The 24,905-nt window shown below is 57.3% G+C and overlaps 1 protein-coding gene across 2 annotated transcripts in view; it reads right to left on the minus strand.

The window, feature by feature from the left end:
* Positions 1–24,905, minus strand: part of oxct1a (3-oxoacid CoA transferase 1a) — a 437,799-nt gene that overhangs the window by 350,045 nt on the left and 62,849 nt on the right. For both annotated transcript variants that reach the window (XM_072515595.1, XM_072515594.1), the window contains exons 5-6: positions 5,768–5,903; positions 4,430–4,579 (exon numbers count right to left, since the gene is read on the minus strand). In XM_072515595.1, coding sequence (XP_072371696.1) covers positions 4,430–4,579; positions 5,768–5,903 — 286 coding nt within the window. The remainder of the gene's footprint in view (positions 1–4,429; positions 4,580–5,767; positions 5,904–24,905) is intronic.

Raw genomic sequence — 24,905 nt, forward strand, 5'->3', positions numbered from 1 at the left:
TATAAAACAAAATGGTAGTAGACCACGGGGTCCTCACACGCTCACACAACATGGACTGTTGGGAGTATAAACTCACAACGGACACTTTTCTTTGTCATAAAATAGAGTTGAGAGGTCAGGTGGTCTTTTCTTTCCTGTCGCTAAACATGGAGGGACAAAGATCCCCTGGGCGAACTTTCCTGTCTGCATATCTCATTAAAATTGTATTGGATTTGTTTATTGTCACGTGTACCGAGGTACAGTGAAAAGTATTTTTCTGCGAGCAGCTCAACAGATCATTAAGTACATGAGAAGAAAAGGAAATAAAAGAAAATACATAATAGGGCAACACAACATATACAATGTAACTACATAAGCACTGGCATCGGGTGAAGCATACAGGGTGTAGCGTTAATGAGGTCAGTCCATAAGAGGGTCATTTAGGAGTCTGGTGACAGTGGGGAAGAAGCTGTTTTTGAGTCTGTTCGTGCGTGTTCTCAGACTTCTGTATCTCCTGCCCGATGGAAGAAGTTGGAAGAGTGAGTAAGCCGGGTGGGAGGGATCTTTGATTATGCTGCCCGCTTTCCCCAGGCAGCGGGAGGTGTAGATGGAGTCAATGGATGGGAGGCAGGTTTGTGTGATGGACTGGGCGGTGTTCACGACTCTCTGAAGTTTCTTGCGGTCCTGGGCCGAGCAGTTACCATACCAGGCTGTGATGCAGCCCGATAGGATGCTTTCTATGGTGCATCTGTAAAAGTTGGTAAGGGTTAATGTGGACATGCCGAATTTCCTTAGTTTCCTGAGGAAGTATAGACGCTGTTGTGCTTTCTTGGTGGTAGCGTCGACGTGGATGGACCAGGACAGGTTTTTGGAGATGCAAACAAACTTCTGGGACATACCTTTGAGAATTCATGAAAAGATAACTTAACCTCACCTGTGGTTAATAGCTGCCCTTCTCAAAATAATTAATGAAACAGTTTTCACAATACTGTTTGCAGACTTTTCGGATTTGCAGTTGCAATCAGGGGAAGGGTGTGAAAAAGAAACAACTCTATCACGACAGCCTGTGAATGGGCCAAACCCGGATCCCATTGTTTGACAATGTCCTCGGCATCAGGAACCATTTGCAAAGACAATGGAGAGAAAGACGCTGGTCACATGATGGCAGGTGGGTGGAACGGCGACGCAGTGGCTTGCACTGCTGCCTCACACCGCCAGGGACGCGGGTTCGATTCCGACCTCGCGTGACCGTCCGTGTGCCTGTCTGTGAGACCACAGTTTGCCCACACTTGGAGTATAGTGTTCAATTCTGGTCGCCACACTACCAGAAGGATGTGGAGGCTTTAGAGAGGGTGCAGAAGAGATTTACCAGAATGTTGCCTGGTATGGAGGGCATTAGCTATGAGGAGCGGTTGAACAAACTCGGTTTGTTCTCACTGCAACGACGGAGGTTGAGGGGCGACCTGATAGAGGTCGACAATATTATGAGGAACATGGACAGAGTGGATAGTCAGAAGTTTTTTTCCAGGGTGGAAGAACAAAGAACAAAGAAATATACAGCACAGGAACAGGCCCTTCGGCCCTCCAAGCCCGTGCCGACCATACTGCCCGACTAAACTACAATCTTCTACACTTCCTGGGTCCGTATCCCTCTATTCCCATCCTATTCATATATTTGTCAAGATGCCCCTTAAATGTCCCTATCGTCCCTGCTTCCACTACCTCCTCCGGTAGCGAGTTCCAGGCACCCACTACCCTCTGCGTAAAAAACTTGCCTCGTACATCTACTCTAAACCTTGCCCCTCTCACCTTAAACCTATGCCCCCTAGTAATTGACCCCTCGACCCCGGGGAAAAGCCTCTGACTATCCACTCTGTCTATGCCCCTCGTAATTTTGTAGACCTCTATCAGGTCGCCCCTCAACCTCCTTCGTTCCAGTGAGAACAAACCGAGTTTATTCAACCGCTCCTCATAGCTAATGCCCTCCATACCAGGCAACATTCTGGTAAATCTCTTCTGCACCCTCTCTAAAGCCTCCACATCCTACTGGTAGTGTGGCGACCAGAATTGAACACTATACTCCAAGTGTGGCCTAACTAAGGTTCTATACAGCTGCAACATGACTTGCCAATTCTTATACTCAATGCCCCGGCCAATGAAGGCAAGCATGCCGTATGCCTTCTTGACTACCTTCTCCACCTGTGTTGCCCCTTTCAGTGACCTGTGGACCTGTACTCCTAGATCTCTTTGACTTTCAATACTCGAGGGTTCTACCATTCACTGTATATTCCCTACCTGCATTAGACCTTCCAAAATGCATTACCTCACATTTGTCCGGATTAAACTCCATCTGCCATCTCTCCGCCCAGTCTCCAAACAATCTAAATCCTGCTGTATCATCTGACAGTCCTCATCGCTATCCGCAATTCCACCAACCTTTGTGTCGTCTGCAAACTTACTAATCAGACCAGTTACATTTTCCTCCAAATCATTTATATATACTACAAACAGCAAAGGTCCCAGCACTGATCCCTGTGGAACACCACTGGTCACAGCCCTCCAATTGGAAAAGCATCCTTCCATTGCTACTCTCTGTCTTCTATGACCTAGCCAGTTCTGTATCCACCTAGCCAGCTCACCCCTGATCCCGTGTGACTTCACCTTTTGTACTAGTCTACCATGAGGGACCTTGTCAAAGGCCTTACTGAAGTCCATGTGGACAACATCCACTGCCCTACCTGCAGAGTCACATATTAGGGGGACATAGGTTTAAGGTGCGAGTGGCAAAGTTTAGAGGAGATGTGCAAGGGAAGTTTTTTACGCAGAGGGTAGTGGGTGCCTGGAACTCGCTGCCGGAGGAGGTGGTGGAAGCAGGGACGATAGTGACATTTAAGGGGTGTCTTGACAAATACATGAATAGGATGGGAATAGAGGGATACGGATCCCGGAAGGGTAGGGGATTTTAGTTCAGATAAGACAGGATGGTTGGTGCAGGCTAGGAGGGCCGAAGGGCCTGTCCTGTGCTGTACCTGTCTTTGTTCTTTCTGTGGAGTCTGCACGTCCTCCCCGTGTGTGCGTGGGTTTCCTCCGGGTGCTCCGGTTTCCTCCCACAGTCCAAAGATGTTCAGGTTAGGTGGAATTGCCATGCTAAATTGCCCCTTTGTGCCCAAAGGTTGGGTAGGGTTACTGGGACAGGGCGGGCATTGGTTCTGCATAGGGCGCTCTTTCAAATGGTCGGTGCAGACTCGATGGGCCGAATGGCCTCCTTCTGCACAGTAGGGATTCGACGACAGAAAGTTTTTTTGATTGGACATTTCTTCAAGCACATCTGTGGAGCAGCGAAGACCCAGAGCCTGCAAAAGCACCAGCAGTCGGCAGACAAGGCCTTTAGCTCTCTGAGGACCAGCGGCAGGGTTCTGTTCGAGGGATTCGATTGCCTTCAACTTGAGAGGACCGTGAGCTGTCTGACACTGCACGCAACAAACTAATGCAAATTTGTGTTGCTAAACCTCCAGACACTTTTTCATTAGACCAAGCTGAAAGGAATTACAGGCATGCAATGTTTCCAGAACTCATCTGGGGGGAATAGAGCATCTTTACTTTGACAACCTAAGTGCATGCTACCTTCCATAGTCATCATCTTTTCCTGACTGCGTGTCTGGGTATCAGTGTGCTAGTCAGTGTGACCGGAAAGACATTTGGTGTTGAACAATAAACGTCAATTTTCTTTTAAAAACTTAGGGAAAAGCCTGTCATTTGTCAGTTGATGTCAGTTAAAGCACCGGGGGTTTATACACTTGGTCAGGTAGAAAGAAAAGGGGGTACCCCGATACAAACCCGCCACAGCACCGGGGAGGGGGGTGGGCATGTGGTAGGTGAGCAGGATGAGTAGGAGTGAGGAGGAGAGAGGGGGGTATTAGAATGAGGGGCAGGAGATTGGGGAGAGATTTCAGTGAGAGGGTTGTTGAACTTTATTGACGTGTTTTTGATGAGCACAGGTACGTGATGCTGTTTTGAGCGTATTTAACCTGCTGGAAGGCGAGGGGTTGTCGTCACAGTCCGGGGGCCCGATCACAACATGGAGGCTTTGCCGCGGGAGGGGGTGAGGGAGGGCGGCACTGTCAGGAGCACAAACACCGAGACAAAAGGATTCCGTCTGCCTGGGCCGGGCAGTTATACAGTAACCGGGAAGCTCGATTTGAAGGGATCAAACATTTGAAGGTCCCTCTGCCAGGTGGGGCAGCTGCTTCCTGGACCTGCTACTCGGGGGAGCAACGTTTCCGACAACAAGGTCTGGCCGCACGGAGTGAAAAAGCTCAGAAATCACGCCGAGCGGATCAGGGCAGCGATGGGGAGAGAGCGTTGGCTTTGTCGAAGATGTCAATGTTCCGAGAATGGAGAGAGGAATGGGGCAGGCGAGCAGAGGAGGAGGGCAGTGGTTTGTTGCTACCTCTCTGGGCTCACTGGCGATACGTATGCTGCCATCCTTGTTGTACTGGATTGGAGCGCCGCCCGTCTCAATGAGGGTGCCGTACGCAGTAGGGGTGAAGAATGCGGGAATTCCGGCACCGCCCGCTCGGATGCGCTCAGCCAGCGTTCCCTGCAAGGAAAGAGGCGGGTGAAAATCAGAGACAATTGCCTTGCCGAAAGAAAGATAGACATCACTAAAACACACTCAAAGCAGATGGAGACGGTGCAGATACTGGAACATTAGCGGCCTTTCAATTACCCCTTGTTGTGGATCTTTCACTTTGGGACAGAAAACATCTTCGTCTGTAGCATTACAGGTGGCAAATAAGGAAAATATCAGCCATGATTGAATGGCGGAGCAGACTCGATGGGCCGAATGGCCTAACTCTGCTCCTGTATCTTATGATCACAGAATTACACATTCGGAGTATCAACATCAAACACTCCCAGGACAGGTACAGCACGGGGTTAGATACAGAGTAAAACTCCCTCTACACTGTCCCCATCAAACACTCCCAGGACAGGTACAGCACGGGGTTAGATACAGAGTAAAGCTCCCTCTACTCTGTCCCCATCAAACACTCCCAGGACAGGTACAGCACGGGGTTAGATACAGAGTAAAGCTCCCTCTACACTGTCCCCATCAAACACTCCCAGACCAGGTACAGCACGGGGTTAGATACAGAGTAAAACTCCCTCTACACTGTCCCCATCAAACACTCCCAGGACAGGTACAGCACAGGGTTAGATACAGAGTAAAGCTGCCTCTACACTGTCCCCATCAAACGCCCCAGACAGGTACAGCACGGGGTTAGATACAGAGTAAAGCTCCCTCTACACTGTCCCCATCAAACACTCACAGAACAGGTACAGCACGGGTGTAGATACAGAGTAAAGCTCCCTCTACACTGTCCCCATCAAACACTCCCAGGACAGGTACAGCACGGGGGTAGATACAGAGTAAGACTCCCTGTTGAATGAAATAGATCAACCTGAAGCTGTATCACATTTGCATCATTTTATATTTGCAACATATCCTTGCTTGCTGAATAATATTGGCCGTTTAATTCTCTACAACCACAGCTGAGGTTGTGACTTACTGGAGTTGCTCAGACTCTCACAGCTGGGCATGAGGGGCGAAGGTTTACAGGGACTAGAGCGATAAAGCCATGACCTTGTCAGTGTGTGCTCAATCTGACCCTGGCTGTCAGCGATGAAAGGTCCGTCTCTAACTCAATGTTTCATTCATTCCGGCCAGTTCATCAAATAATCAGGGATATCGATGAAATAGCAACTGCCATAAACTGATATTTCTCACCTGTGGTGTGAGCTCCACCTCCAGCTCACCGGAAAGGTATTGCCGTTCAAACTCTGCATTCTCACCCACGTATGATGACACCATCCGTTTGATCTGCTTGGTTTGGAGCAGCAATCCCAGGCCAAAGTTATCCACTCTGCAGACAAAGCAGTGAGAGTCAGTGCAAATCTGACCCCCAACCCCGCACCCTAACCCCGCACCCAACCCCGCACCCAAACCCCGTACCCAAACTCCGTACCCAACCCCGTACCCAACCCAACCACAACCCTGCTCCAAACCCCGCACCCAACCCCGTACCCAACCGTGCTCCCAAACCCCGCACCCAAACCCCGTACCCAACCCCGCACCCAACCCCGCACCCAAACCCAGCACCCAACCCCGTACCCAACCGTGCTCCCAAACCCCGCACCCAAACCCCGTACCCAACCCCGCACCCAACCCAACCACAACCCTGCTCCAAACCCCGTACCCAACCCCATACCCAACCGTGCTCCCAAACCCCGCACCCAACCCTGCTCCAAAACCTCGCACCCAAACCCCGCACCCAAACCCCGCACCCAACCCTGCTCCCAAACCCCGCTCCCAAACCCCGTACCCAACCCTGCTCCCAACCCCGCACCCAACCCCGTACCCAACCGTGCTCCCAAACCCCGCACCCAAACCCCGTGCCCAACCCCGCACCCAACCCAACCACAACCCTGCTCCAAACCCCGTACCCAACCGTGCTCCCAAACCCCGCACCCAACCGTGCTCCCAAACCCCGCACCCAAACCCCGCACCCAACCCTGCTCCCAAACCCCGCTCCCAAACCCCGTACCCAACCCTGCTCCAAACCCCGCTCCCAAACCCCGTACCCAACCCCGCTCCCAAACCCCGCACCCAAACCCCGTACCCAACCCCGCACCCAACCCAACCACAACCCTGCTCCAAACCCCGTACCCAACCGTGCTCCCAAACCCCGCACCCAACCGTGCTCCCAAACCCCGCACCCAAACCCCGCACCCAACCCTGCTCCCAAACCCCGCTCCCAAACCCCGTACCCAACCCTGCTCCAAACCCCGCTCCCAAACCCCGTACCCAACCCCGCACCCAAACCCCGCACCCAACCGTGCTCCCAAACCCCGTACCCAACCCTGCTCCAAACCCTGTACCCAACCCTGCTCCCAAACCCCGCACCCAAACCCCGCACCCAACCCTGCTCCAAACCCCGCTCCCAAACCCCGTACCCAACCCCGCACCCAAACCCCGCACCCAACCCTGCTCCAAACCCCGCACCCAAACCCCGCACCCAACCCTGCTCCCAAACCCCGCACCCAACCCTGCTCCAAACCCCGCACCCAAACCCCGCACCCAAACCCCGCACCCAAACCCTGTTCCCAAACCCCGCTCCCAAACCCCGCACCCAACCCAACCACAACCCTGCTCCAAACCCCGCACCCAAACCCCGCACCCAACCCCGCACCCAAACCCCGTACTCAACCCTGCTCCAAACCCCGCACCCAACCCTGCTCCCAAACCCCGTACCCAAACCCCGCACCAAACCCCGCACCCAATCCCCGCACCCAAACCCCGGACCCAACCGTGCTCCCAAACCCCGTACCCAACCCCGCACCCAAACCACGCACCCAAACCCCGCACCCAACCCTGCTCCAAACCCCGCACCCAAACCCCGCACCCAAACCCCGCACCCAACCCCCGCTCCAAACCCTGCTCCAAACCCCGCACCCAAACCCCGCACCCAAACCCCGCACCCAACCCTGCTCCCAAACCCCGTACCCAAACCCCGCACCAAACCTCCCACCCAAACCCCGCACCCAACCGTGCTCCCAAACCCCATACCCAACCCCGCACCCAAACCCCGCACGCAAACCCCGCACCCAACCCCGCACCCAAACCCCGCTCCCAACCCCGTACCCAAACCCCGCACCCAAACCCCGCTCCCAACCCCGTACCCAACCCCGCACCCAAACCCCGCACCCAAACCCCGCTCCCAACCCCGCACCCAAACCCCGCACCCAACCCCAATCCCAACCCCAATCTCTACCCCGCACCCAACCCCGCACCCAACCCCAATCTCTACCCCGCACCCAACACCAATCCCAACCCCGCATCCAACCCCAATCCCAGCCCCGCACCCAACCCCAATCGCAACCCTGCACCCAACCCCAATGTCAACCCCGCACCCAACCCCAATCCCAACCCTGCTCCCAACCCCAATCTCATCCCCGCACCCAATCCCTACCCCGCACCCAACCCCAATCTCACCCCGCACCCAACCCCAATCCCGCACCCAACCCCAATCCTGCTCCCAACCCCAATCTCATCCCCGCACCCAATCCCAGCCCCGCACCCAACCCCAATCGCAACCCAGCACCCAACCCTGCAGCCAACCCCAATCCTAACCCTGCACCCAACCCAATCCCAACCCTGCACCCAACACCAATCCCAACCCCGCAACCAACCCCAATCCCAGCCCCGCACCCAACACCAATCGCAACCCTGCACCCAACCCCAATGCCAACCCCGCACCCAACCCCAATCCTAACCCTGCACCCAACCCAATCCCAACCCCGCACCCAACCCCAATCTCACCCCCGCACCCAATCCCAACCCCGCACCCAATCCCAATCCTGCTCCTAACCCCAATCCCAACCCCGCAACCAACCACAATCCCAAGCCCGCACCCAACCCCGCACCCAACCCCAATCTCACCCCCGCACCCAATCCCAACCCCGCACCCAATCCCAATCCTGCTCCTAACCCCAATCCCAACCCCGCACCCAACCCCAATCCCAACCCAACGCCCAGCCCCGCACCCAACCCCAATCCCAACCCAACCCCAATCTCACCCCCGCACCCAATCCCAACCCCGCACCCAACCCCAATCCCAACCCAACCCCAATCCCGCACCCAATCCTGCTCCTAACCCCAATCCCAACCCCGCACCCAACCCCAACCCCAACCCCAACCCCAATCCCAACCCCAATCCCAACCCAACGCCCAACCCCAATCCCAAACCCGCACCCAACCCCAATCCCAACCCAACGCCCAACCCCGCACCCAACCCCAATCCCAAACCCGCACCCAACCCTGCATCCAACCCCAACCCCAATCCCAACCCCAATCCCAACCCAACGCCCAACCCCAATCCCAAACCCGCACCCAACCCTGCATCCAACCCCAACCCCAATCCCAACCCCAATCCCAACCCCAATCCCAACCCAACGCCCAACCCCGCACCCAACCCCAATCCCAACCCCGCACCCAACCCCAATCCCAAACCCGCACCCAACCCTGCATCCAACCCCAATCCCAACCCCGCACCCAACCCCAATCCCAACACCGCACCCAACCCCGCACCCAACCCTGCACCCAACCCCGCACCCAAACCCATACCCAACCACGTACCCAACGCAACCACAAACCTGCTCCCAACCTCAATCCCAACCCTGCACCCAATCCCAATCCCAACCCTGTAAACAACCCCATCCCAACCCTGCACCCAACACCAAACTCAACCCGGCACCCAACCCCAAACCCAACCCCACACCCAATCCCAATCCCGCACCCAATCCCAATCCCAACCCCAATCCCAACCCCGCACCCAACCCCAAATCCAACGCCGCACCCAACTCCGCACCCAACCCTGCACCCAACCCCAATCCTGCTTCCAACACCAATCTCATCCCCGCACCCAATCCCAACTCCGCCCCCAACCCCAATCTCACCCCGCACCCAACCCCAATCCCGCACCCAACCCCAATCCCAAACCTGCTCCCGACCCCAAACCCAACCCCGCTCCCAATCCCAGCCCCGCACCCAGCCCCAATCCTGCTCCCAACACCAATCTCATCCCCCCACCCAATCCCAACTCCGCCCTCAACCCCAATCTTACCCCCGCACCCAATCCCAACCCTGCTCCCAACCCCGCACCCAACCCCGCTCCCAACACCGCACCCAACCCCGCTCCCAACCCCGCACCCAACCCCGCTCCCAACCCCGCACCCAATCCCAACCCCGCACCCAACCCCGCACCCAACCCCGCTCCCAACCCCGCTCCCAACCCCGCTCCCAACCCCGCATCCAACCCCGCACCCAACCCTGCACCCAACCCAACCCCGCACCCAACCCCGCACCCAACCCCGCACCCAACCCCGCACCCAACCCCGCACCCAACCCCGCTCCCAACCCTGCACCCAACCCAACCCCGCACCCAACCCCGCACCCAACCCCGCTCCCAACCCTGCTCCCAACCCCGCACCCAACCCAACCCCACACCCAACCCCGCACCCAACCCAACCCCGCACCCAACCCAACCCCGCACCCAACCCCGCACCCAACCCAACCCCGCATCCAACCCCGCACCCAAACCCTGCTGCCAACCCCGCACCCAACCCAACCCCGCACCCAACCCTGCTCCCAACCCCGCACCCAACCCAACCCCGCACCCAACCCAACCCCGCACCCAACCCTGCTCCCAACCCCGCACCCAACCCAACCGCGCACCCAACCCCGCACCCAACCCCGCACCCAACCCAACCCCGCACCCAACCCAACCCCACACCCAACCCCGCACCCAACCCAACCCCGCACCCAACCCAACCCCGCACCCAACCCAACCCCACACCCAACCCCGCACCCAACCCAACCCCGCACCCAACCCCGCACCCAACCCCGCACCCAACCCAACCCCGCACCCAACCCAACCCCGCACCCAACCCCGCACCCAACCCCGCACCCAACCCAACCCCGCATCCAACCCCGCACCCAAACCCTGCTGCCAACCCCGCACCCAACCCAACCCCGCACCCAACCCCGCACCCAACCCCGCACCCAACCCCGCACCCAACCCCGCACCCAACCCAACCCCGCACCCAACCCAACCCCGCACCCAACCCCGCACCCAACCCCGCACCCAACCCAACCCCGCACCCAACCCCGCACCCAACCCAACCCCACACCCAACCCCGCACCCAACCCAACCCCGCACCCAACCCAACCCCGCATCCAACCCCGCACCCAAACCCTGCTGCCAACCCCGCACCCAACCCAACCCCGCATCCAACCCCGCACCCAAACCCTGCTGCCAACCCCGCACCCAACCCAACCCCGCACCCAACCCCGCACCCAACCCAACCCCGCACCCAACCCCGCACCCAACCCCGCACCCAACCCCGCACCCAACCCCGCACCCAACCCCGCACCCAACCCAACCCCGCACCCAACCCAACCACAACCCTGCTCCCAACCCAACCACAACCCCGCACCCAACCCAACCACAACCCCGCACCCAACCCCGCACCCAACCCAACCCCACACCCAACCCCGCACCCAACCCAACCCCGCACCCAACCCAACCCCGCATCCAACCCCGCACCCAAACCCTGCTGCCAACCCCGCACCCAACCCAACCCCGCACCCAAACCCTGCTGCCAACCCCGCACCCAACCCAACCCCGCATCCAACCCCGCACCCAAACCCTGCTGCCAACCCCGCACCCAACCCAACCCCGCACCCAACCCCGCACCCAACCCCGCACCCAACCCAACCCCGCACCCAACCCCGCACCCAACCCAACCCCGCACCCAACCCCGCACCCAACCCAACCCCACACCCAACCCCGCACCCAACCCAACCCCGCACCCAACCCAACCCTGCTGCCAACCCAACCCCACACCCAACCCCACACCCAACCCCGCACCCAACCCAACCCTGCTGCCAACCCAACCCCGCATCCAACCCCGCACCCAAACCCTGCTGCCAACCCCGCATCCAACCCCGCACCCAAACCCTGCTGCCAACCCCGCACCCAACCCAACCCCGCACCCAACCCCGCACCCAACCCCGCACCCAACCCAACCCCGCACCCAACCTCAATCCCAACCCCAATCCCAATCCTGCAATATGACCCTATATATAAATGACCTTGATGACTATGTGGTAGTGCCGCCTGGGCACCCTCGCTGTGCCAAGGTGCCCAGGTGGCAGAGGGACAGGCATGGTGCCACGCTGCCCAATTGCGACTATCTGGAGGTCTCCAATGACCTGGGTCAACACCCGCCCCAGGTTATGTTACGATTGGTCCACATTTGTGTGCGCTAAACGGTGCCCCGGGTGAATCCGGAGAAGGTTCATTTCAATTAGCCTATTGGTTCATTTAAATATGTACATCTGGGTCTCACCCATCGACAGCGAGATCCAGATCGTGACATCTCGAGACTTGGTCAAATCTCCCGAGTTGTTTTGAGCATCACGAGTTTTGCGAGAAGCCTCCAGCGAAGTTCAGCAGCCTCGTCCCGACACCACCTCGGGTGCGGCGAGGCTCTGGAATCGCGCCCATTAGCTCTGCTTCACCCAGGCCGCCGCGTCATCCCAACATTCGCAGTTTGCGTCTGTCTGGGTGTGTTGGTTACTGACCTTGCTGACCCGGGGGAACCTACCCTGCCAAAACCCACCTTAACAAATCTCTGAGCACTGGTAGAAGTCACAGTGGAGCATTCCCGGAGGACTGAGCAGTGAAGTGCCAAATTACATCAACACCAAAATAAAATATTAACTGCGGAATCTAATCAACTGCTCACCAGTTCTATGAAGCAGGAAACTGCAATGTTGAGGTCATCACTGGGACAAGATCTGACAGGTCGATAAGCGGGCAAGTGTTGCCCGTTTGTATTCCAAAATCCAGGAACTTCTCTCCCTCCAGTTCCCTGAATCCCTTGCCATCCACCCGGACGCGGGAACACTGTATCTCAAACCTAACAACTCAGCCTTAAACAAGAGGCTGTGGAAGACACAGGTTAGACATCAGATCGCTGTCTTGTGACCCAGTTAAAAAGTAGCAGGAGTGTGTGCATCAGCAGAGAACAAGGAGCTCAGTGGAGTTGCACATCAGGGTCAAAGTCTCTTAATTTTAAATAAATTTACAGGATGTGGCCGTCGCTGGTTAGGCCAGTATTTATTACCCATCCCTAGTTGCCCTTGAGAAGGTGGGGGTGAGCTGCCTTCTTGAACCACTGCAGTCCCTGAGGTGTAGGTACACCCACTGTGCTGTTAGGGAGGGAGTTCCAGGATGTTGTCCCAGCGACAGTAAAGGAACGGCCGATATATTTCCCAGTCAGGGTGGTGAGTGACTTGGAGGGGAACCTCCAGGGGGTGGGGTTCCCGGGTATCTGCCGCTCTTTCTTGTCCTTCTAGATGGGAGTGGTTGTGGATTTGGAAGGTGCTGCCTAAGGAACCTTGGTGAGTTCCTGCAGTGCATCTTGTAGATGGTACACACGGCTGTCACTGTGCGTCGGTGGTGGAGGGAGTGAATGTCTGTGGAAGGGGAGCAATCAAGCGGGGCTGCTTTGTCCTGGATGGTGTTGAGCTTCTTGAGTGTTGTTGGAGCTGCGCTCACCCAGGCAAGTGGAGAGTATTCCATCACACTCCTGACTTGTGCCTTGTAGATGGTGGGCAGGCTTTGCGGGGTCAGGAGATGAGTTAGCCTTTGACCTGCTCTGGTAGCCACAGTATTAATGTGGCTGGGTCCGGTTCAGTTTCTGATCAATGGTAACCCCCAGGATGTTGATAGTGGGAGTTTCAGCGATGGTGATGCCATTGAATGTCAAGGGGCGATGGTTAGATCCTCTCTTGTAAGAGATGGTCATTGCCTGGCACTTGTGTGGCATGAATGTAACTTGCCCCTTGTCAGCCAAACCCGGATATTGTCCAGGTCTTGCTGCATTTGGACAGGGACTGCTTCAGTATCTGAGGAGTTGCGAATGGTGCTGAACATTGTGCAGTCATCATCGAACATCCCCACTTCTGACCTTATGATGGAAGGAAGGTCATTGATGAAGCAACTGAAGATGGTTGGGCCGAGGACACTACCCTGAGGAACTCCTGCAGTGACGTCCTGGAGCTGAGATGATTGACCTCCAACCACCACAACCACCTTCCTTTGTGCCGGGTATGACTCCAACCAGCGGAGAGTTTCCCCCTGATTCCCACTGACTCCAGTGTAGCCCGGGCTCCTTGATGCCACAATCGGTCATCATAGACGTCATAGAATTTACAGTGCAGAAGTAGGCAATTCGGTCCATCGAGTCTGTACCGGCCCTTGAAAAGTGCACCCTACCTAAGCCCATATCTCCCCACCCTAACCCCACACCTCCACCCTATCCCCGTAACCTCCCCGAACCATTTTTGGTCACTAAGGGCAATTTAGCATGGCCAATCCACCTAACCTGCACATCTTTGGACTGTGGGAAGAAACCGGAGCACCCGGAGGAAACCCACGCAGACACGGGGAGGATGTGCAGACTCCACACAGACAGTGACCCAGCGGGGAATCGAACCTGGGACCCTGGAGCTGTGAAGCAACTGTGATGAAATGAAATGAAAATCGCTTATTGTCACAAGTAGGCTTCAAATGAAGTTACTGTGAAAAGCCCCTAGTCGCCACATTCCGGCGCCTGTTCGGGGAGGCTGTTACGGGAATTGAACCGTGCTGCTGGCTGCCTTGGTCTGCTTTCAAAGCCAACAATTTAGCCCTGTGCTAAACAGCCCCTGATAACCACTGTGCTACTGTGCTGCCCCAATTGTTGCCTTGATGTGGAGGGCAGCCACTCCCACCTCACCTCTGGCATTCAGCTCTTTTGTTCACGTTTGAACCAAGGCTGGAGTGAGGTCAGGAGCTGAGTGGCCCTGGGCGGAACCCAAACTGAGTGTCCGTGAGCAGGTTATTGCTGAGTAAGTGCCGCTTGATAGCTCTGTTGATGACACCTTCCAGCAGTTTGCTGATGATCGAGAACAGACGGAGAGGGTGGTAATTGGCTGGGTTGGATTTGTCCTGTTTCCCGTGTACAGGACACACCTGGGCAATTTCCGCATTGCCAGGTAGATGCCAGTGTTGTAGTTGTACTGGAACAGCTTGGCTAGGGGTGTAGCAAGCTCTGGAGCACAAGTCTTCAGTACTATTGCTGGGATATCGTCAGGGACCACGGCCGTTGCAGTGTCCAGTGTCTTCAGCTGTTTCTTGATATCACTGGGAGTAAAGTGTATGAAGACTGACGTCTGTGATGCTGGGACCTCCGGAGGAGACTGAGAAGGATCATCCACTCGGCACTTCTGCTGAAGATTGTTGCGAATGCCTCAGCCTTGTCTTTTGCACAGACGTGCTGGGCTCCTCCATCACTGAGGATGGGGATATTTGTGGAGCCTCCTCCTCCAGTGAGTTGTTTAATTGTCCACCACCATTCACGGCAGGATGTGGCAGAGCTCAGATGTGATAACAAAGATCAAAGAAAAGTATAGCACCGGAACAGGCCCTTCGGCCCTCCAAGCCCGTGCCGACCAGATGAGTTGGTTGTGGGATCGCTTCGCTCTGTCTGTTACTTGCTGCTTCTGCTGTGTGACACAGAGTCCTGTGTTGTAGCCTCACCAGGTTAACACCTCATTTTTCGGTCTGCCTGATGTTGCTCCCAGCATGCTCTCCTGCGCTCTTCACTGAACCGGCGTTGACCCCCTGGCTGGGGGGTAATGGGGGAGTGGGGGATATGCCGGGCCAGGGGGTTACAGATTGGGGTGGATACAATTCTGCTGCTGCTGATGGCCCACAGCGCCTCCTGGAGGCCCAGTCTGGAGTTGCTGGATCTGTTTGAAGTCTGTCCCATTTAGCTCGGTGGTCGTGCCACACAACACGATGGAGGGTACCCTCAATGTGAAGACGGGACTTTGTCTCCACAAGGACTGTGCGGTGGTCACTGGAATACAACCGAGTGTCTCGCTCGGCCATTTCCGAGGGGCATTTAAGAGTCAACCACATCGCTGTGGGCCTGGAGTCACGTGTAGACCAGACCGGGTAAGGGCGGCAGATTTCCTTCCCGAAAGGACATTAGTGACCCACACTTGCTGTCAACCATTTTTAAAGGGGCCGCTGGAGAGGGTTGAGGGCAGCAGAGGGTAAGGATGGCAGTTCCCCCAAACCCACAGCAAACCCCCACCCTGCCCGGCACCACCAAACCCCCACCCTGCCCGGCAACACCCCTCCCCCACCCTGCCCGGCACCACCAAACCCCCACCCTGCCCGGCAACACCCCTCCCCACCCTGCCCGGCAACACCCCTCCCCCACCCTGCCCGGCAACACCCCTCCCCCACCCTGCCCGGCAACACCCCTCCCCCACCCTGCCCGGCACCACCAAACCCCCACCCTGCCCGGCAACACCCCTCCCCACCCTGCCCGGCAACACCCCTCCCCCACCCTGCCCGGCAACACCCCTCCCCCACCCTGCCCGGCAACACCCCTCCCCCACCCTGCCCGGCACCACCAAACCCCCACCCTGCCCGGCAACACCCCTCCCCCACCCTGCCCGGCACCACCAAACCCCCACCCTGCCCGGCAACACCCCTCCCCCACCCTGCCCGGCAACACCCCTCCCCCACCCTGCCCGGCAACACCCCTCCCCCACACTGCCCGGCAACACCCCCTCCCCCACCCTGCCCGGCAACACCGAACCCCCACCCTGCCCGGCAACACCCCTCCCCCACCCTGCCCGGCAACACCCCTCCCCCACCCTGCCCGGCAACACCCCTCGCCCACCCTGCCCGGCAACACCCCTCCCCCACCCTGCCCGGCAACACCAAACCCCCATCCTGCCCAGCAACACCCCTCCCCCACCCTGTCCGACAACACCCCCTCCCCCACCCTGCCCGGCAATACCCCTCCCCCACCCTGCCCGGCAACACCCCCTCCCCCACCCTGCCCGGCAACTCCAAACCCCCACCCTGCCCGGCAACACCAAACCCCCAGACTGCCCGGCAACACCCCCTCCCCCACCCTGCCCGGCAACACCAAACCCCCACCCTGCCCGGCAACACCCCACCCCCACCCTGCCCGGCAACACCCCCTCCCCCACCCTGCCCGGCAACACCAGACCCCCACCCTGCCCGGCAACACCCCCTCCCCCACCCTGCCCGGCAACACCAGACCCCGAGCCTGCCCGGCAACACCAAACCCCCACCCTGCCCGGCAACACCAAACCCCCACCCTGCCCGGCAACACCAAACCCCACCCTGCCCGGCAACACCCCTCCCCCACCCTGCCCGGCAACACCAAACCCCCACCCTGCCCGGCAACACCAAACCCCCACCCTGCCCGGCAACACCAAACCCCACCCTGCCCGGCAACACCAAACCCCCACCCTGCCCGGCAACACCAAACCCCCACCCTGCCCGGCAACACCCCTCCCCCACCCTGCCCGACAACACAGAACCCCCACCCTGCCCGACAACACCCTCTCCCCCACCCTGCCCGACAACACCCCCTCCCCCACCCTGCCCGGCAACACCGAACCCCCACCCTGCCCGGCAACACCCCCTCCCCCACCCTGCCCAGCAACACCCCTCCCCCACCCTGCCCGGCAACACCCCTCCCCACCCTGCCCGGCAACACCCCTCCCCCACCCTGCCCGGCAACACCCCTCCCCCACCCTGCCCGGCAACAACCCTCCCCCACCCTGCCCGGCAACACCCCTCCCCCACCCTGCCCGGCAACACCAAACCCCCACCCTGCCCGGCAACACCCCTCCCCACCCTGCCCGGCAACATCCCTCCCCCACCCTGCCCGGCAACACCCCTCCCCCACCCTGCCCGGCAACACCCCTCCCCCACCCTGCCCGGCAACACCCCTCCCCCACCCTGCCCGGCAACACCCCTCCCCCACCCTGCCCGGCAACACCCCTCCCCCACCCTGCCCGGCAACACCCCTCCCCCACACTGCCCGGCAATACCAAACCCCCACCCTGCCCGGCAACACCCCTCCCCCACCCTGCCCGGCAACACCGAACCCCCACCCTGCCCGGCAACACCCATCCCCCACCCTGCCCGGCAACACCAAACCCCCACCCTGCCCGGCAACACCAAACCTCCACCCTACCCGGCAACACCCCTCCCCCACCCTGCCCGGCAACACCAAACCCCCACCCTGCCCGGCAACACCCCTCCCCCACCCTTCCCGGCAACACCCCTCCCCCACCCTGCCCAGAAACACCCCTCCCCCACCCTGCCCGGCAACACCAAACCCCCACCCTGCCCGGCAACACCAAACCCCACCCTGCCCGGCAACACCCCCTCCCCCACCCTGCCCGGCAACACCCCTCCCCCACCCTGCCCGGCAACACCCCTCCCCCACCCTGCCCGGCAACACCCCCTCCCCCACCCTGCCCAACAACACCCCCTCCCCCACCCTGCCCGACAACACCCCCTCCCCCACCCTGCCCGACAACACCCCCTCCTCCACCCTGTCCGACAACACCCCTCCCCACCCTGCCCGACAACACCCCCTCCCCCACCCTGCCCGACAACACCCCCTCCCCCACCCTGCCCGACAACACCCCCTCCCCCACCCTGCCCGACAACACCCCCTCCCCCACCCTGTCCGACACACCCCTCCCCACCCTGCCCGACAACACCCCCTCCCCCACCCTGCCCGGCAACACCCCTCCCCCAACCTGCCCGGCAACACCCCTCCCCACCCTGCCCGACAACACCCCCTCCCCCACCCTGCCCGGCAACACCCCTCCCCCAACCTGCCCGGCAACACCCCTCCCCACCCTGCCCGACAACACCCCCTCCCCCACCCTGCCCGGCAACACCCCTCCCCCACCCTGCCCGGCAACACCTCCTCCCCCACCCTGCCCCACAATGTCCCTCCCACAACCTGCCCAGAATGCACACCCCACCCCCACAACCTCTCCACACTGCCAGGTACCCGCCCTGTCCCCAGCAGCTCAGGGTCCGTGCGATCAACAGCGAAACCCCTGGAAAGGGGGATTACTGTCAGCCTGGAGTTAATGTGTCTCTGATCGAGCATGTGTGACAGCCCACACGTTTACAAGCATGTGCGACAGCCCACACGTTTACAAGCATGTGTGGCAGCCCACACGTTTACAAGCATGTGTGGCAGCCCACACGTTTACAAGCATGTGTGACAGCCCACACGTTCACAAGCATGTGCGACAGCCCACACGTTTACAAGCATGTGTGGCAGCCCACACGTTTACAAGCATGTGTGACAGCCCACACGTTTACAAGCATGTGTGACAGCCCACACGTTTACAAGCATGTGTGACAGCCCACACGTTTACAAGCATGTGTGGCAGCCCACACGTTTACAAGCATGTGTGGCAGCCCACACGTTTACAAGCATGTGTGACAGCCCACACGTTCACAAGCATGTGCGACAGCCCACACGTTTACAAGCATGTGTGACAGCCCACACGTTCACAAGCATGTGTGACAGCCCACACGTTTACAAGCATGTGTGACAGCCCACACGTTTACAAGCATGTGTGACAGCCCACACGTTTACAAGCATGTGTGGCAGCCCACACGTTTACAAGCATGTGTGACAGCCCACACGTTCACAAGCATGTGTGGCAGCCCACACGTTCACAAGCATGTGCGACACCCCACACGTTTACAAGCATGTGCGACAGCCCACACGTTTACAAGCATGTGTGGCAGCCCACACGTTCACAAGCATGTGTGGCAGCCCACACGTTCACAAGCATGTGTGGCTTCCCACACGTTTACAAGCATGTGTGACAGCCCACACGTTCACAAGCATGTGTGGCAGCCCACACGTTTACAAGCATGTGTGGCAGCCCACACGTTTACAAGCATGTGTGGCAGCCCACACGTTTACAAGCATGTGTGGCAGCCCACACGTTCACAAGCATGTGTGGCAGCCCACACGTTTACAAGCATGTGTGGCACCCCACACATTCACAAGCATGTGTGGCAGCCCACACGTTCACAAGCATGTGCGACAGCCCACACGTTCACAAGCATGTGTGGCAGCCCACACGTTTACAAGCATGTGTGGCAGCCCACACGTTTACAAGCATGTGCGACAGCCCACACGTTCACAAGCATGTGTGGCAGCCCACACGTTTACAAGCATGTGTGGCAGCCCACACGTTTACAAGCATGTGTGGCAGCCCACACGTTTACAAGCATGTGTGGCAGCCCACACGTTTACAAGCATGTGTGACAGCCCTAACGTTCACAAGCATGTGCGGCAGCCCACACGTTTACAAGCATGTGCGACAGCCCACACGTTCACAAGCATGTGTGACAGCCCACACGTTTACAAGCATGTGCGACAGCCCACACGTTCACAAGCATGTGTGACAGCCCACACGTTTACAAGCATGTGTGGCAGCCCACACGTTTACAAGCATGTGTGGCAGCCCACACGTTTACAAGCATGTGTGGCAGCCCACACGTTTACAAGCATGTGTGACAGCCCTAACGTTCACAAGCATGTGTGACAGCCCACACGTTTACAAGCATGTGTGGCAGCCCACACGTTCACAAGCATGTGTGACAGCCCTAACGTTCACAAGCATGTGTGACAGCCCACACGTTTACAAGCATGTGTGGCAGCCCACACGTTCACAAGCATGTGTGGCAGCCCACACGTTTACAAGCATGTGTGACAGCCCACACGTTCACAAGCATGTGCGACAGCCCACACGTTCACAAGCATGTGTGGCAGCCCACACGTTTACAAGCATGTGTGACAGCCCACACGTTTACAAGCATGTGTGACAGCCCACACGTTTACAAGCATGTGCGACAGCCCACACGTTCACAAGCATGTGCGACAGCCCACACGTTCACAAGCATGTGCGGCAGCCCACACGTTTACAAGCATGTGCGACATCCCACACGTTTACAAGCATGTGTGGCAGCCCACACGTTTACAAGCATGTGTGGCAGCCCACACGTTTACAAGCATGTGCGGCAGCCCACACGTTTACAAGCATGTGCGACAGCCCACACGTTCACAAGCATGTGCGACAGCCCACACGTTCACAAGCATGTGCGACAGCCCACACGTTCACAAGCATGTGCGACAGCCCACACGTTCACAAGCATGTGCGACAGCCCACACGTTCAAAAGCATGTGCGACAGCCCACACGTTCACAAGCATGTGCGACAGCCCACACGTTCACAAGCATGTGCGACACCCCACACGTTCACAAGCATGTGCGACAGCCCACACGTTCACAAGCATGTGCGACAGCCCACACGTTCACAAGCATGTGTGGCAGCCCACACGTTTACAAGCATGTGTGACAGCCCACACGTTTACAAGCATGTGCGACAGCCCACACGTTCACAAGCATGTGCGACAGCCCACACGTTCACAAGCATGTGCGACAGCCCACACGTTCACAAGCATGTGCGACAGCCCACACGTTCACAAGCATGTGCGACAGCCCACACATTCACAGGCATGTGTGACAGCCCTAACGTTCACAAGCATGTGCAAGAACTCATGCTTGTAACAGAGTACACGCGCAAACTTTACAGATCAATAGAAAGTCTTTATTACAGTCAAAAGTTTAGCGAAATCATTGCTGCTTCTATAAAATCAGAAATCTTGAACAGATAATAGTCACAAGTTAGTCTGGAACAAGGGAATACACCTTCACATTTCCATTCATCTGCAGCACTTCACTGTTAATGTTTAACACACATGATTAAACTGTTCGGCGATAAGGGCAATGGCACAGTATGATGCTGCCAGAAAAAATGACCGGACACTGTTCAGCAGTGAAGACATTTCAGAGGATTCTACCGCAGGCTATTCAGCAACAGAAACCTTCAACATATTTGAACATCAGAAATGAAAATTTTCTGCAACTGAGCATTTCAAATGTCAGGCGACAAATTAAACCGGAACAGAGTAAATCTCCCTCTACACTGTCCCCATCAAACACTCCCAGGACAGGTACAGCACGGGGTTAGATACAGAGTAAAGCTCCCTCTACACTGTCCCCATCAAACACTCCCAGGACAGGTACAGCACGGGGTTAGACACAGAGCAAAGCTCCCTCTACACTGTCCCCATCAAACACTCCCAGGACAGGTACAGCACGGGGTTAGACACAGAGCAAAGCTCCCTCTACACTGTCCCCATCAAACACTCACAGGACAGGTACAGCACGGGGTTAGATACAGAGTAAACCTCCGTCTACACTGCCCCCATCAAACACTCCCAGGACAGGTACAGCACGGAGTTAGATACAGAGTAAAGCTCCCTCTACACTGTCCCCATCAAACACTCCCAGGACAGGTACAGCACGGGGTTAGATACAGAGTAAACCTCCGTCTACACTGTCCCCATCAAACACTCCCAGGACAGGTACAGCACGGAGTTAGATACAGAGTAAAGCTCCCTCTACACTGTCCCCATCAAACACTCCCAGGACAGGTACAGCACGGGGTTAGATACAGAGTAAAGCTCCCTCTACACTGTCCCCATCAAACACTCCCAGGACAGGTACAGCACGGGGCTAGATACAGAGTACAGCTCCCTCTACACTGTCCCCATCAAACACTCCCAGGACAGGTACAGCACAGGGTTAGATACAGAGTAAAGCTCCCTCTACACTGTCCCCATCAAACACTCCCAATACAGGTACAGCATGGGGTTAGATACAGAGTAAAGCTCCCTCTACACTGTCCCCATCAAACACTCCCAGGACAGGTACAGCACGGGGTTAGATACAGAGTAAAGCTCCCTCTACACTGTCCCCATCAAACACTCCCAGGACAGGTATAGCACCGGGTTAGATACAGAGTAAAGCTCCCTCTACACTGTCCCCATCAAACACTCCCAGGACAGGTACAGCACCGGGTTAGATACAGAGTAAAGCTCCCTCTACACTGTCCCCATCAAACACTCCCAGGACAGGTACAGCACAGGGTTAGATACAGAGTAAAGCTCCCTCTATACTGTCCCCATCAAACACTCCCAGGACAGGTACAGCACGGGGTTAGATACAGAGTAAAGCTCCCTCTACACTGTCCCCATCAAACACTCCCAGGACAGGTACAGCACAGGATTAGATACAGAGTAAAGCTCCATCTACACTGTCCCCATCAAACTCTCCCAGGACAGGTACAGCACCGGGTTAGATACAGAGTAAAGCTCCCTCTACACTGTCCCCATCAAACACTCCCAGGACAGGTACAGCACCGGGTTAGATACAGAGTAAAGCTCCCTCTACACTGTCCCCATCAAACACTCCCAGGACAGGTACAGCACAGGGTTAGATACAGAGTAAAGCTCCCTCTATACTGTCCCCATCAAACACTCCCAGGACAGGTACAGCACGGGGTTAGATACAGAGTAAAGCTCCCTCTATACTGTCCCCATCAAACACTCCCAGGACAGGGACAGCACGGGGTTAGATCCAGAGTAAAGCTCCCTCCACACTGTCCCCATAAAACACTCCCAGGACAGGTACAGCACGGGGTTAGATACAGAGTAAAGCTCCCTCTACACTGTCCCCATCAAACACTCCCAGGACAGGTACAGCACGGGGTTAGATACAGAGTAAAGCTCCCTCTACACTGTCCCCATCAAACACTCCCAGGACAGGTACAGCACGGGGTTAGATACAGAGCAAAGCTCCCTCGACACTGTCCCCATCAAACACTCCCAGGACAGGTACAGCACGGGGTTAGATACAGAGTAAAGCTCCCTCTACACTGTCCCCATCAAACACTCCCAGGACAGGGACAGCACGGGGTTAGATACAGAGTAAAGCTCCCTCTGCACTGTCCCCATCAAACACTCCCAGGACAGGTACAGCACGGGGTTAGATACAGAGTAAAGCTCCCTCTACACTGTCCCCATCAAACACTCCCGTTACAGGTACAGCACGGGGTTAGATACAGAGTAAAGCTCCCTCTACACTGTCCCCATCAAACACTCCCGTTACAGGGACAGCACGGGGTTAGATACAGAGTAAAGCTCCCTCTGCACTGTCCCCATCAAACACTCCCAGGACAGGTACAGCACGGGGTTAGATACAGAGTAAAGCTCCCTCTACACTGTCCCCATCAAACACTCCGAGGACAGGTACAGCACGGGGTTAGATACAGAGTAAAGCTCCCTCTACACTGTCCCCATCAAACACTCCCGTTACAGGTACAGCACGGGGTTAGATACAGAGTAAAGCTCCCTCTACACTGTCCCCGTCAAACACTCCCAGGACAGGTACAGCACGGGGTTAGATACAGAGTAAAGCTCCCTCTACACTGTCCCCAACAAACACTCCCAGGACAGGTACAGCACGGGGTTAGATACAGAGTAAAGCTCCCTCTACACTGTCCCCAACAAACACTCCCAGGACAGGTACAGCACGGGGTTAGATACAGAGTAAAGCTCCCTCTACACTGTCCCCATCAAACACTCCCAGGACAGGTACAGCACGGGGTTCGATACAGAGTAAAGCTCCCTCTACACTGTCCCCATCAAACACTCCCGTTACAGGTACAGCACGGGGTTAGATACAGAGTAAAGCTCCCTCTACACTGTCCCCGTCAAACACTCCCAGGACAGGTACAGCACGGGGTGAGATACAGAGTAAATCTCCCTCTACACTGTCCCCAACAAACACTCCCAGGACAGGTACAGCACGGGGTTAGATACAGAGTAAAGCTCCCTCTACACTGTCCCCATCAAACACTCCCAGGACAGGTACAGCACGGGGTTAGATACAGAGTAAAGCTCCCTCTACACTGTCCCCATCAAACACTCCCGTTACAGGTACAGCACGGGGTTAGATACAGAGTAAAGCTCCCTCTACACTGTCCCCGTCAAACACTCCCAGGACAGGTACAGCACGGGGTGAGATATAGAGTAAATCTCCCTCTACACTGTCCCCGTCAAACACTCCCAGGACAGGTGCAGCACGGGGTTAGATACAGAGTAAAGCTCCCTCTACACTGTCCACATCAAACACTCCCAGGACAGGGACAGCACGGGGTTAGATACAGAGTACAGCTCCCTCTACACTGTCCCCATCAAACACTCCCAGGACAGGTACAGCACGGGGTTAGATACAGAGTAAAGCTCCCTCTACACTGTCCCCATCAAACACTCCCAGGACAGGTACAGCACGGGGGTAGATACAGAGTAAAGCTCCCTCTACACTGTCCCCATCAAACACTCCCAGGACAGGTACAGCACGGGGTTAGATACAGAGTAAACCTCCGTCTACACTGTCCCCATCAAACACTCCCAGGACAGGTACAGCACGGAGTTAGATACAGAGTAAAGCTCCCTCTACACT

This window comes from Scyliorhinus torazame, chromosome 9 (genome assembly GCF_047496885.1).
Source record: "Scyliorhinus torazame isolate Kashiwa2021f chromosome 9, sScyTor2.1, whole genome shotgun sequence".
In the NCBI taxonomy this organism is placed as follows: Eukaryota; Metazoa; Chordata; class Chondrichthyes; order Carcharhiniformes; family Scyliorhinidae; genus Scyliorhinus; species Scyliorhinus torazame.